Raw genomic sequence first — 13754 nt, forward strand, 5'->3', positions numbered from 1 at the left:
TATAACCATGTCATTATATATATTTACATATATATTTACATATACATATGCCACGACATATGTGTTGTAATTTATACACTCACACAATCATAGCTTCACATGTACATAGCGGCATACTGTAGCAAGTAGACATATATGAAATGGCACACACATAGAAAAATGCATACATATATATCCAATGAGGCTCATAGACACCTAATAGCCCCCACACGTACATACATACATGTGTGTATATATATAAAATAATGCTATAGCCCCTCGCACAGAGAGCTAAATATACATTTATTCTATATATGCTGACTACACATGTACATGCACATAATTTATACCCGTAATTTATAATGGCACACATTTATATCCTGACATACACATCATGTAGTGGTGCACATATTGATCTACACACTGCTTTAGGAAAGCAAGGATGTCACCACCTCCCCATGCACCTCACCCACAGTTCCAGCAGCTCTGGCCTGGGTGGAGCCCCTCCTGGTCAGGGGCTCTGCGGTTCAGCACCAGTTGCTGCTATTTCCTGGGGGTGCCACACGAGGGCCCCCAACCCTGGCTGAGGCGAGCTTGTGTGTAGATGGACTGAGTCCCAGGTTCAGAGGGAGCAGTGTCTGCCTCCCTGTGGCCTCTCCCAATACCTCTGCCTCTCAGGACTTCATCTAGGCTCCTGTCCCCACATACTGGCTGACTTGTGGGTGGGGTAGTTCCCATGTCCTTGTCTCAAAACACCATCTTTCCCATAGCAAAAAGGCCTAAGGCTAGACAGAAGGTGAATTTCCTGACACTGTGGGGCAAAGCCAGTGCAATTGACCATGCAGTCTCCTCTGCTGGCCCAAGATGGCCAAATTGCCCCCAAAATGCACTCTGCCAGGAGAAAGCTGAAGCAATTCTCTCAGTCTATTTCTATCTCTGTCTCTGCTTCTTCCTGTTTTCATACTCTTGATTTCTGTTTCTCTTTAGTTCATCTCATTTCCATCTTTTCTACTCCTGCTTTCTCCATGGCTGGATCTCTGTCATATCACCTCCTGTCTCTGTCTCTATGGTCTGGGGCTCCCATGTTGGGAGGACAGTCTGCAGCCTCCCTTGCCTCTGTACCCAAGAAGGTATGAGGGTGTGGGAGGCCACATATGGAGGGCACTGGGCAGGGATTCCCTGAGGAACCTGTGCTTCCCTCTGTCCCGACCCTGCCTGCCGGTCCAGCCCACCAGTCCAGCGCCATCACCATGGAAACCAGCAGCTGACTTCCTATTGGTGGGTGGGAGGGGAGGGGAGGGGGAGGGGAGGGCTGGCTCTCCTCTGCTCACCCCCCCCCTCCCGCGCCCCATTCTGAGGCTCAGCCCTCCTCCGCGCCCACCTTCTTAGGGTTCCGGGACGGTAGGGCAGGGACAGAGACTATGAGGCAAGCAGCCCACCGACCCAGGCCTCCTTAGGACCAGCCCCGCAGCCCCACGAGCTAGCGAGCGAGCGAGCAGCACCGGCGAGAGGAGCAGGAGATAAAGGACTACAGCGGACCATTGGGGATCACCCCCAGCAGCTCCTGCGGATCCTAACCAGGCTGAGGGGTCGTGATGGATAGCCAGACTCACAGACGCTGATGGACACACAATGACACCCATGCACACAGCTGCACCACACAGATGCTCAGATACAACCAGTGACAGCATCATACGCTGCCACAGCCCTGCAATACAGACACCCACACACACATACACAGAAACAACTGGTAACTCCGAAACAGGCACAGACAGTGCCACACAGAACCGCTACCCCCCAACACGCACAAGTGGGGGCACTCATCCTCCAAACACACACATAAGACAGCGCTGACCCGCATAGACAGACCCGGAGACACGCACACCCTCACCCAGGCGCTGCTGTCCGTGGCCTCTGCACATCCTCCCAGCCCCCACGGGGACATCCTTGCTCCTCCACACACTCTCACACACACAGCCACGAGCAAACATAGCTCACATACCCCCGGCTCTAGCTCTGGCAGCTCCGACTCCCGCAGCCTCCTTTGTGGGTGAGGAAGAACTCGGCCAACCTTGAATGGAGCCCCGGTGAAGCCAAGAGCTCAGAAAGGAAAGGGTCTGGCCTGGCATGACCCTCGCCAGCTCCTCCACTTGGCTAGGTGATGTCCCTCGGCCCGCGTCCTGGGACCCCTTGGCAGTACCATGGAGCAACTGACACCCCTCCCACGGCCAGGGGACCCTGGAGCCATGGAGCCATGGGCACTGCCCGCCTGGCAAAGCTGGACTCCAGGTCACGGGGGCGAACCTGGAGGTGCAGCCCCAAGCATTGGTGATACTCCGGCAGTTCTGCAGGTTGGAGAACTGGACACTTTGGAGAGCTCCGAGCCCCAGGGAACCCAGAGCCCTGGGCCTGTGGGGGGCGCTGACCCTGAAGGAACAGAACCTGGGCTGCCCAGCCTGGGGCAACAAGCATCGAGCTCAGGACCCAGCTGCTTGAGGCTGGATGATGAGGAGGTGGAGGCTTTCCGTAAGGTAAGGGAGCTGTGGAAGGCTCGGTCTGAGAGGTGGGGGGGGCCCTGGACATGGTATGCAACCCTGCTGCCCACCTCTCCTCTCATGGCCTGTCTCTGTGAGTCCATCTTGGTGACTGTGTGGCCTCCCTTCTTTGGGCAGGAATCTCAGAGGCTCCATTTTTTGCCATCTGTCTGTCCTTCTGACTCTCTGCCTGTCTGTAAACATCTGGCCCTGCGACGACCCCTCCCTCTGTTAGTATCTCTCTGACTATATGTCTGTGTCGCCTCCTCCATGAGTCTCTGTCCTTGGGGGCTGGAGGATACTGGGGTGTGTGGAGGTATATAGTGGAAGCAGGGTCCAGGGGGAGCAGATTCAGGGGAGGGGGCTCGGCGCTAGGACAAGATTTTGGGTAGTCTCCAGTAGAAGATGGAGGGAGCAGGACTTCGGGGGAGGGGACTCAGGGGCCACGAGGAGCCTGGAGGGGTGGGGATGGGAGCTTGAGCTGGCATTTCTTAGGAGGAGATGAACAGGGATGGAAAGAATTGGGGACTACCAGAGGGGGTCCCAGGGTTGGGGGTGCAGTGTGGGTGGGAAGGACTAAATAGCCCCTTCTCCTGGACCTCCTGTGCTGTACTCTGAAGGCCTGGGACGTGGGAGAGAACAGTATAGGGAGGGATGTGACTAGATAGTGTGGGCTCCTGAAGCCCTGTACCCTGTCCTTTCCCATGCCAGGGCAAACTGAACATGGGCTTCGGGGACAGGCCCAATCCGAAGCTGCTGAGGGCCCTGGGGGAGCTGCAGCAGCGCTGTGCCATCCTTAAGGAGGAAAACCAGATGCTGGTGAGGCTTGGAAAGCGAGTCCTGGGTCCTGGTTGGAGCTGGGGGAAGGCAGACTCAGACACCCCAGCCCTCTGCCTCAGTGTCCTCCTCATCCCATGTACATCTCTCCAAGTGGGGGCAACACGAAAGTGACTTGATCCTTGACCCAAAGAGGGCGGACCCCTACCTAGAGTTGCCGAGGACCCCACTGTGAGCCCAGGGCTCTAGCCCAAGGCCTGGGTAGTTAGGATTGAGTCTACTGGGTGTTCCCCACATGTCTCTATTCTGGCCGATCCCTTGTCAGAGGAAGAGCAGCTTTCCAGAGACAGAGGAGAAGGTTCGGAGGCTGAAGCGGAAGAATGCCGAACTGGCGGTCATTGCCAAGCGCCTGGAGGAGAGGGCTCGGAAACTGCAGGAGACTAACCTGAAGGTGGTGAGGACTAGAGGCCGCCGGATGAAGGCTGTGTGACCAGGGAAGAGAGGACCCAGGGATAGGCCCGAGAGCTAGGGGTTGGGAGTCGTGGACTCAGCATCCAGGAAAGCAGGGGCTATAGTGTAGGAAGGGGAAATGCTGACCAGGCTAGAAGGCTGAGGGTTTCTGGAGCTACTGGAGGAAGGAAGGAGCAGGATTCTAGATTACCACATGTTGGTGCTATAGCCCCCTGCTGAGCTCATCCCTGGGTGCAGAGCCCGTGGGGGCAGGGATGAGACCCATTACAGTGGCAGGCCTAAATTAGCAGCATCCTTTGGGCCTAAACTAGGATGTGTGGTTAACCCTTTCAGTCCTGCTTGAGGGTTGATGGGATGAGGTCAAGTGAGGCTGTTGGTCCCCTGAGGCCCCAGACATAAGATAAAAGCAGGAGGCCACACTTCTAGATTTTCATCCTAACCCCTCTTTTGGGAGGAGCTGAGGAGTGGGAGAAGTGCCCCAGCCCTCAGATGACCATTGGCCTTACCCCTCCTCTGGCCAGGTGAGTGCCCCCATGCCCTGTCCAGGGGCCAGCTTGGAGTTGTGCCGGAAGGCCCTGGCCCGCCAGCGAGCCCAGGACCTCAGTGAGACAGCCAGCGCCCTGCTGGCCAAGGACAAGCAGATTGCTGCCTTGCAGCGGGAGTGCAGGGAGCTGCAGGCCAGGCTCACCCTGGCGGGCAAGGTGCGAGGAGGCCCTGGTCACCCCATCCAGCTCAGCCCTACACAGGGCCACCAGCCTGGCTTGTGGGATGTAGACCGAGATGTTAATTAGATGCAAATGAAGCGGGAAGGTGGAGGCTGCCGGGGAGTAGGTTCCCCTGGCAACGGCCCAGGTGGGAGCGGGGAGAAGACTGAACTGAAGGGGGCGGAGCCATGAGTCCCAGACCCGGGAATTTCTGTGCTCCAGGCTTCAGGCTGTACGCCAGTGGTACGGGCCGTCTGAATCCTCGCATGTCACATTTGCCCGAAGCAATGCTCACACGACATTTAGCACAGTGCCGGGCACACCGCGAATGCCCAGTAAATGAGTTACTGTGTATGTCTGCACACGGGCTAGCAGAAGCATGTGGCTGTATACTCACGCACCTGTGACCAGGCATGTATGCATGGGAGGATGTGCACGTTCCCGCGCGTCAGAGCCCTTCCAGCAAGGGGACGGCGTGGGGCGCGCAGGGGTTTAGGCCAAACTCCCCTCCCTGTCCCTGCAACCCAGGAGGGCCCCCAGTGGCTCTACGTGCGGGACTTCGACCGGCTGCTGCGCGAGTCCCAGCGGGAGGTACTGCGGCTGCAGCGGCAGATCGCCCTGCGCAACCAGCAGGAGCCGCCACCGCTGCCGTCCCGGGCCCCGGGCCCCACTGCCGGGGTCAGAGCGGGGGCGCCCGCCCCCGGGGCTCCGGGAGAGGTGAGCGCCGGCGCAAGGGCAGGTGTGTGGGTATGTGTAGATGGGGAAGGGGACGGCTCCGCGATCTCCCTCTGAAACGCGCTCAGAACCCCGAGAACCTGGTGGCGGCGTGCGAACTCCAAGGGCTGGGGAGATTTCCCGACGCCAGGGGCAGGGTCCCCGCCCAGCCTCCCAGCGCTCATACCTGCGCGGCGCCCGGCCCGGGGGATCGGGGTCCGCCCTCGGTAGGCCTGCCTCCCGCGGGGCCCGCCCCGCCGCCCCTGCTGCGCTGCCAGTGGTACAGCCCAGCAGCAAATCCCTGGTTGCCCTGGCAGCCGCCCGGGGTTCAGCCCGCGCCGCCGCCTCCCGCCGCCGGCGTAGCGCGGGGACGCCCCCTTCAGCGCCTGCCTGGTCGCCTAGGCCCGGCCTCGGCTACCCGGGGGCGGAGGTGCGTCCGACCCCGCTCCAGGTACGGGCGACCCTCACTGGGCGCCGGGCTTAGACAGCCCCTGTCGCGAGGGCGAGGGACCCCACTCCAGACCCCTAGAACTTAGAGGTTTGGCCCCTCTCTATCTTCTCTCCTTGGGTAGCACCTAGGTCCACTTCCTTCTGGAAAGAAGGTCTCCATAGCGACCAAGGCCTCCAGGTGCGGGGTGCTTCTTGCTCAGAGTTTGCCTCTCTGCGTGGCTCAGGGAAGGAGGTGCACCTCCCATCAAGACTTGTCCTCCCCTAGAGTTTGCACAGATAAATAGAAAGTGAGACAGGGTGGGCTTGGGGGAAGCTATGGGAGGGTCTGGCCAGGTTTGCAGTGCTCTAGGCCAAGCCAAGATTTGGATGGTCCAGAACCCCTAGCTCTGGGAACACCACATCCCTGGGGACCTAGGCGGCCTCCTAGTTCTCTGCCGGTTACCGAAGGACACCAGGACGGTTATTGAGCGCAGAGCAGGGCTGCTGCTGGAAAAAGCTAAAAAAGGAAAGCTTTGGCCTGGATAAGGGACCTATCTCCCAGGGCACACATGGGTCTCATGATCTCAAAGTACTGTGTCTGGAGGACCCAGAGGTGCAGCCTCTGCACTTACGCATCAGCTGGAGATGATAGGAGAGGGTGGGCAGACAGCACCCAGCCCCTTCTTGGCCAGGGATCTCTTTGCTGACTGTAAGATGGGGTGGGAATCTCCCACGGACAGGCTGGGCTCGGGGCAAGCTGCCCCTGGGCCCTGTTCTCAGATGCCAGCCCCCCTGCTCCTGGGCATTTCCAGGCCGCAACCCAGGAGGATGTGGAAAACCCACCCGTGATCCTAGGGGAGCCAGAGAAACAACAGAGGGTGCAGCAGCTGGTAAGTCTCAGGCCAAGGGGTGGAGGAGCCCTGTTGTGGACGGGTCTGCCTTGCCACATGAGGACCCCTCAGTTCTGACCCCACAGGAGTCAGAGCTCAGCAGGAAGCGGAAGAAATGTGAGAGCCTGGAGCAGGAAGCCCGAAAAAAGCAGAGGCGATGTGAAGAGCTGGTGAGCTCTGGAGGGTCTCCCAGAGGCCAGCACCCCACTTTCCCTAGGCCGGCCGGGCAGTGGGTTCCCTCTCACCTCTGCTTTCATCCCTCTTGCCCTCAAGAACACACTTTCTCTCCTGTGCTGAGGGGCTCTCCTTTCCTGGCTGATGCAGGGTTCCAGGTGGGGGAGGAAGGCCTTATCTGGGAGGGCAGGGTCCTCTGCGTGGGGAGGGGAGGAATGTGGGTATCGAGCCCCCTCCCCAGAGTTCCTCTGGTCTCTCAGGAACTGCAGCTGAGAGAAGCCCAGAATGAGAATGCCCGTCTTGTGGAGGAGAACTCTCGGCTCAGTGGGAGAGCCACGGAGAAGGAGCAGGTACTGTGGGGCCTGTGCTCCTGCTAGGGCCCTGGTCACTGGCGGAGGCCTGTCTCCTCGTCACCCACCCCCCGCCAAGAACTGGGCCAGAGAGTACGAAGGGGTATTGTTCCCCCTGGTGAGGGAGCTGGTGGGACAAGGCTCACCCACCCAGCTCCCTGCCACACCCCGATCTCCAGGTGGAGTGGGAGAATGCAGAGCTGAGGGGCCAGCTCCTGGGGGTGACGCAGGAGAGGGACTCGGCCCTTCGCAAGAGTCAGGGCCTGCAGAGCAAGCTGGAGAGCCTGGAGCAGGTGCTGAAGGTGAGAGAACTGGGTAGGAGGGAGAGAGGACTGGTCCCTGGCACAGGGAGGAAGTGGGGTAGTAGAATATGCCCTTCGTGGGGCTCTGGGGTCTGAGGCTGAGTCCTGGAGCCTCCCGTCCCTTCCCTTCTCGAGCCTCGGTTTGCTTTTTACCAGAGGATATCGGGAACAAATGGTGTCTGAGGCTCCCTCATCTTAGAAATGGTGAGGTGGGGCTCTGGCCTTGACCCAGGGTCTTGTGTTTCAGCACATGCGGGAGGTGGCCCAGCGGCGGCAGCAGCTGGAGGTGGAGCATGAGCAGGCTCGGCTCAGCCTGCAGGAGAAGCAGGAGGAGGTTCGGAGGCTACAGCAGGTGAGGGCAGAAGTTAGGGAAGGGTGATAGGCTGCTGGACCCCAGCTGAGTCATCCACTCATCCAATGAGCATTTACTGAGCACCCACTGTATGCCAGGCACTGGGGGACAGTGGTGGGCAAACACCAGGTCTCTGACCAATCATCAAATAAGCAGATCTGTGAGTGAGGTGATCCTGATCACTGATGAGTACAATGGGGAAAGTGAGCAGGGTGATGTACCAGAGTGACTGGGATGGGGTGAGGGGCCACTTTAGAGAGGTCAGTAAGGGAAGGTTCTAATACCTCATGGGCAAGAAGGAGCCGGCTGAAGAGCACTTCAGGTAGAGGACTAGAAGCACAAATGCCCCGTGGCGAGGAAGAGCTTGGGGGTCCAGGCCAGTGTGGCTGGAATGCAGTAGGACGGACGGAACAGTAGGAGGAGACAAGAGCCAGATTCCACCTCCTCCTCCTGCCCACCCCTCTCCCAAAGGCTGTGGAAGGAGTTTGGATGTTTGCCCTCTGAGTGGTTAGAAGCTGTTGAAAGTTCCCAAGCAGGGAAGTAGTATGATCTGACTCATAATTTTAGAAGATGACATTGGCAGTGCTGTGGGTGGTGGACTGGGGGAGCAGTTGTGGAAGCAGGGCCATCGGGCGTTGTAACTGTTGCAGGGGTCCAGGTGGGAGATGATGGCCGTCTGGACTAGGGTGCAGGCAGTGCAGGTGGAAGCGAGTGGACGGACTTGAAGTATATTTTGGAGGTAGAATCGCCAAGACTCCATGGATTCTAGTCATGGAACGACAGTCCCCAATCTGTCACCCGTTTGCTGAGCGAACCCTGATGGAGGGTGTGGCTTTTTACTCCCCAGGAGGTGACAGATGAAGGGGCAACAGATCTGAGAGGTAGGGAATCCTGAGTTCTGAGTTCTGTTTCGGCCAGGTTTGAGTTTCGTGTTAAACATGCAAGTGGAGGTGTTCACGGACGGTTGGATCTGTTCGTCTGGAGTCATGGGATATTGGTCTTGAAGATGTGTTTTGGGCTGTGACTCGAGGGGCCCCTTGTGGAAAGTGAAGAGTATAAAGTGGGCCCAGCAGTACCCTAACATTCAAAAAGGGTTGGAGGCAGGGAGCAGGTGAATGAGGCTGAGAAGGAGCGCCCAGAGAGGTAGGAGAGAAACGGGACACTGTATGTCCCGGAAAGAGAAACAGCATGAGACCTGCCTCCCCTTGACACCATTGCCTTCTGGCCTAAGGTGTGCGCTCAGCAGGGCTGGGCGTTCAGGAGGGAGGAGCCCTTAGCCTCCCCTTTCCAGTCCTTCCCTCTTCCTCTTCTCCTCCTTTCTTCCTTTTTCTCCGCACTTTCACCTTCCCACCCCCCCTTCTATCTCCCTCTGTTCCGCTCCCAGTCCTTATCCTCCCCCTTCAGCATTCTGCCTCCTCCCACCCTTAGGCCCAGGCAGAAGCCAGGAGAGAACATGAAGGGGCCGTGCAGCTGTTGGAGGTAGGTCCCTAGAGGTGGCCACCAGCAACACCAGCTTGCAGGGTGGGGTGGGGGGCAAAGGAAGTTCGGGGAGAGCTGGAATGGACTGTGTGTAGGGGCTTGGGGTGTGGGGTTGCGGGAAGGGCCCTTAAATGCTCCGGGGCCTAGAGAATCCCCTCTACCATTGGCCTGTTCCTTAGGCTAGAGTTCAGCTGGGCAAGGGCTCCTGGTCTGGTGAAAGTGGTCTTCCATTGCCACCCGCCCCAGAGGCTGCCTTCACCTTGAAATATCCTTCCATTTAGGAATCGCTCAGTCCAGGGAGTTGACCAGAGGGTGTCCACTTGGGCCTCTCTCTCTTTCCCTCTCTGGATAATGAGCCACAGGCTCAGGGTCTAACCTCTCCTCTGTGCTTTGCTTTTCTGCCACAGTCTACCCTGGATTCCATGCAGGTACAGCCTCCTGATCCACAACCCTGCTGGGGTGTCCCCCTGCTTCATCCCCACTCCAGGCAGGCCGAGCATCAGGTGCAAGTGGTCCCAGCTCTCAAGTCCAACAGAGCAGGGTGTGGCTGAGAGCAGACCTGAGCATCTGTAGATATGCTGGAGTTCCAACAGGACATGTGGGCCATCTCCTTGTCCCAGGCCTGCCACTGTGCCCGGCAGACATGGGGACTTCTGTCCTCTAAAACCTAGCCGCTCAGCCCATGAGGAAGTTCCTCACCAGTCTCACCCATGATCCTCTTGACGTGGACCAGGGGAGAGCCCCTGAAGCTGGGGCTCCTGGGAGACACGAGAAAAGGTCTCGAGAATTGGCCTATCCGTGTTGCAGAGATGTCCCTGGCTCCTGATTGGGCTCTCTCTGGGGACTTCTCTGAGGGCAGGGATTTGGGTCATTGACAGTGGGAGGGTGAAAAGCAGCGGAGCTGAGAAAACTCCTGAGGCGATGGTAGTGATGGGGGTGGGAGCCAACCTTTTTGGCCTAGAAAGCAGCCAGAAGCAGGAAGTGCCACTGCGTGGGGCATGAGGTGGTGCTGAGTGTGAGGCAGGTCCCAGCCCTTCTCTGGGGGAGAATTAGGGGTGAGGACTTCCCAGAGCTTCACCCTCCACTCAGGTATCATTAAGAGCAGTGGGGCAGCCAGGCTGAGGGGTGGGGCCCAGGCCTAGGGGCTGGGCGATGTGGTCTGAATCTCTGTGTGAGGCTGTGTGGGGTTGGCAGGGACCAAGCATCTTTGCCGGGTCTGGTGATGGCAGGGACTGGGCAGCTTTGCTGGGCCTGGTGGGTCATGGTGGGTCTTGGCTCAGGTTCGGGTTCGAGAGCTTGAGGAGCAGTGCCGGAGCCAAACAGAGCGCTTCAGCCTCTTGGCACAAGAACTCCAGGCCTTCCGCCTACACCCTGGCCCCTTGGATCTTCTTTCCTCGGCTCTGGGCTGCGGTGTCCTTGGGGACCGCCCGCCACCCCCCTGCTGCTGCTCCACCCCCCAACCCTGCCGGGGGTCTGGCCCCAAAGGTAAGGTGGACTCCCAATGACATTAGCCTGGAATCCCCAAGCCTGGGGCTTTTGTATAGAGCTGAGAATTCAGGATCAGAGAATGCTAGCAACTCACCCAAAGCCACACAGCAAGTTAGAGCCAGGCCAGGAGTGGCTGTCTGGGTGTCAGGCCCAGGCGTCTCAGGCCACTGCTCTTTCCCCCAAACAAGACCTCCGTGGACATGGTTGGGAGTTGGGCGTTAGGACACAGTAGCAGGCACTACGGGCTTGTGAAATCGGCCGGTGGTCAGTCAGGTCCGGTCGTCCCAGCTCCACTCGCTTAGTCCATGTTTAGGTTGCTGCTAAACCCAAGCTGTCAGAAAGGAATAGCTCAGTGCACCCGCTCAGGCTGCTCGGAGGATCGTGTGAAATAATATATGTAAATCGCCTCTGCTTAGTAAGTTTCCCCCAAATATTTACCTTCTTTTAAGGAGATGTGGCTATCGAGGGCTTGACCCTCATGTCCAAGTGGCTCCACCCTTGGTCCCTGATCCCTCCTCAGACCACAGACTCCACACTCATGTACCATCTTCTCTTTAGATCCTGACCTCCCACCGGGCTCCCCAGGGCGCTGCACCCCAAAGTCTTCTGAGCCTGCCACCCTTGCTGGGGCCCCTCGAAGGGCGACCAAGAAGGCAGAGTCTCTCTCCAACTCCTCTCGCTCTGAGTCCATCCACAACAGCCCCAAGTCATGCCCTACGCCTGAGGTCAGTGCGGGGAAGGGGTCTGGGGTCTGGCTCTGCCTTGGGGAAGGGGGAAGGGTGGTGGCCCTGACCTCTTCTGGAGTTGGGTGGCTGCTGGTCTATACAGGGTCCCACACTGGGAAGTGGAGCCAGGCCCTGGGAGAGAAGGGCCTGCGGATTCCTCCTGGTGGGCAGGGAGCTCAGGCTGAGCCTGTCTTGCTCTCCAGGGCCCGCCTGCAGGCCCTACCTTGGGGCTGCCCAGCTCCACCCTTCTGGGGCTCAGAGAAGCCCTAGAGTCCTGGGCTGGATGGAAGGAGACACTTTGGTGCCGGGATCCACATAATGAGACTGTTCATGAGAATCTCTGTAGCAGAAGCGACGGGTGTATGAGAAAGCACAGGTTCTGGGATTCAGATCCCAGCTTTGTCTTAGGCAAGAAAGACCCTTTCTGGGCCTTGGTTTCCTTGTCTGGATTTTGGAGCTAATAAAACCTTGTAAGTCTATTGTGAGGATTACATGAAAAAATTAAGGAAAGCGCCTCCCTGGGTGCAGAGCACAGAGTAGATGTTTAACATAAGGCAGCTATTATTATCACCAAGTTCTTGAGCATCACTCACAACTCTTCTGATCACCTCGTACCTCTCTGTACCTCCCTAACTCCAGAAAGTGGAGCGGGCAGGCCAGGAGCAGCCCTGCTGTCCAAGGTTGTGAAAAGTGGTAGAACCCAGCCCCAGGCCTCTGCTGCCCTCTTGTGGGACAGAACGGTGTTGCTGGCTTTGGCGGCCCTGGTGCAGGCCTGCTGGGTATCCTTCTCACGTGGATTTCTTTGCCCCTTCTGCCTCCTTGCCTTCAGCTCTTTATAGTTTGAGTGCTTTGCTGCATATTTATCTTAAGGAGACAAACTTCTGTTGGACACCCACCCCACACCAGTGTGGCTGGTGTGGAATGTGATCTCCAATGGGGAATGTGATCTTATTTCCTGGATTGGTGCAGCAGAGGTCAGGGCTCAAGGGGGATCCAGGTTGTCTCCACTCCCCCATTTAGGGAAACTGGGCTTTGCCAGGACCTGCTGGCTCAGGTGCCGATTTAGAAAACAGCGGGGATCATTACTGCTGGCCTTGTCCCATACATGCTCACTTTCCCTTCTCAGTGCAGGGTCTTCCTCTGGCTCAGCCTAGAAACCTGCTTGCTTTGCCATTGGCTCCGGGTCCTGGAGAGGACTGGCCCTGTCTGTTTTCCCCTAGGTGGACACAGCCAGTGAGGTGGAGGAGCTGGAGGCAGACAGCGTCTCCCTGCTCCCAGCAGCACCAGAGGGCAGCCGGGGAGGAGCCAGGATCCAGGTCTTCCTCGCACGCTATAGGTGGGCCCCTCATCCCTGCTCCCCATCCCCCCAGCATGTGGGTGGTATGGGAGGAAGGGGCCTGGTGAAGACAGAGGCCTTTGGAGATGGGGAGTTTGGTACAGGGATCCCAGTTGGAGATGTCCTCTTAACCTAGTCGGGCCAGAGTGGGCTCAGTGAGTGAGCTTGGCTAATGGTGGACAGCCAAGTCTCCAAAAGGACCTAGGGCAGTGGGGAGAGGAGACGGGACACGTGATGCAGGTCACTGTCCTCCTCCCCCTCTTCGCCTCCTCTAACAGCTACAACCCCTTTGAGGGCCCCAACGAGAACCCAGAGGCAGAGCTTCCGCTTACTGCTGGCGAGTACATCTATGTCTATGGCACCATGGATGAAGATGGCTTTTTTGAAGGTAGGAAGGTAGAGTGATCATTCTGTCTCTTCTCCTGCTTTTAACCTCCTCTTCTCAAAGACCTCCACCCATCCACACCCCTCTCCAGCATGCTCAGCCCACCATAACTTTTCAGATTCAGCCAAAAGGCCATAGAGACCTAGCAACCTGTGGGGAAAGGGAGGGGAAGGGACCCAGGCAGCTGGTCTGACTTCAAGTGTGCCCCAAGCAGGGCAGGACAGGGCCTACTAAGTCTAGGTAATGGACAGTGACACAGGGAATTTTGGCTAAATTCACTTTGCGCTGGCAGACAGGGTACGGCGGTGTTTAACACTAGTGACACCGCGGTCAGGCACGTAGCATAGATCTGATGCTGGATTCCGGTCGGGCGTGGGGAGAAAGAATCAGGGTCCAGAGCTCAAGAAAGGGTGTTAATAAGTAGTTAGCCGGTGTCAGGGCCTACGCAGGATATGACCTTCAGGAACATTCTCCAGTGCTCATGGGGAGATCAGACAACAGAGGCAGATGCCCCATTACTGAGACTAGCGACAGCGTAGAGCTTGCAGAAGACATGGCCTTGAGATGCTCTCCGGGGTGGCCCTGGCCGGGCACCAGGCTACTTTTTTGTTTTTATGAGAAAACCAAAAAGCCAACACCTTTTTCTTTTTCTTTTTTCTTTTTTT

At 57.9% G+C, this 13754-nt stretch overlaps 1 protein-coding gene across 1 annotated transcript in view; it reads left to right on the forward strand.

Moving 5' to 3' along the window:
* Positions 1-1423: 1423 nt before the first annotated feature.
* The window catches only part of TSPOAP1 (TSPO associated protein 1), a gene marked incomplete at its 3' end in the record, with an annotated part of 20086 nt that continues 7755 nt past the window's right edge, over positions 1424-13754 (forward strand). The window contains exons 1-14 of the mRNA XM_023520388.1: positions 1424-2510; positions 3225-3332; positions 3616-3741; positions 6421-6498; positions 6585-6668; positions 6933-7022; positions 7202-7324; positions 7572-7676; positions 9105-9155; positions 9563-9583; positions 10436-10640; positions 11202-11368; positions 12589-12704; positions 12983-13092. Coding sequence (XP_023376156.1) covers positions 2181-2510; positions 3225-3332; positions 3616-3741; positions 6421-6498; positions 6585-6668; positions 6933-7022; positions 7202-7324; positions 7572-7676; positions 9105-9155; positions 9563-9583; positions 10436-10640; positions 11202-11368; positions 12589-12704; positions 12983-13092 — 1714 coding nt within the window. The remainder of the gene's footprint in view (positions 2511-3224; positions 3333-3615; positions 3742-6420; positions 6499-6584; positions 6669-6932; positions 7023-7201; positions 7325-7571; positions 7677-9104; positions 9156-9562; positions 9584-10435; positions 10641-11201; positions 11369-12588; positions 12705-12982; positions 13093-13754) is intronic.

The sequence above is a fragment of the Pteropus vampyrus genome, unplaced genomic scaffold (genome assembly GCF_000151845.1).
Source record: "Pteropus vampyrus isolate Shadow unplaced genomic scaffold, Pvam_2.0 Scaffold261, whole genome shotgun sequence".
Classification (NCBI taxonomy): domain Eukaryota; kingdom Metazoa; phylum Chordata; class Mammalia; order Chiroptera; family Pteropodidae; genus Pteropus; species Pteropus vampyrus.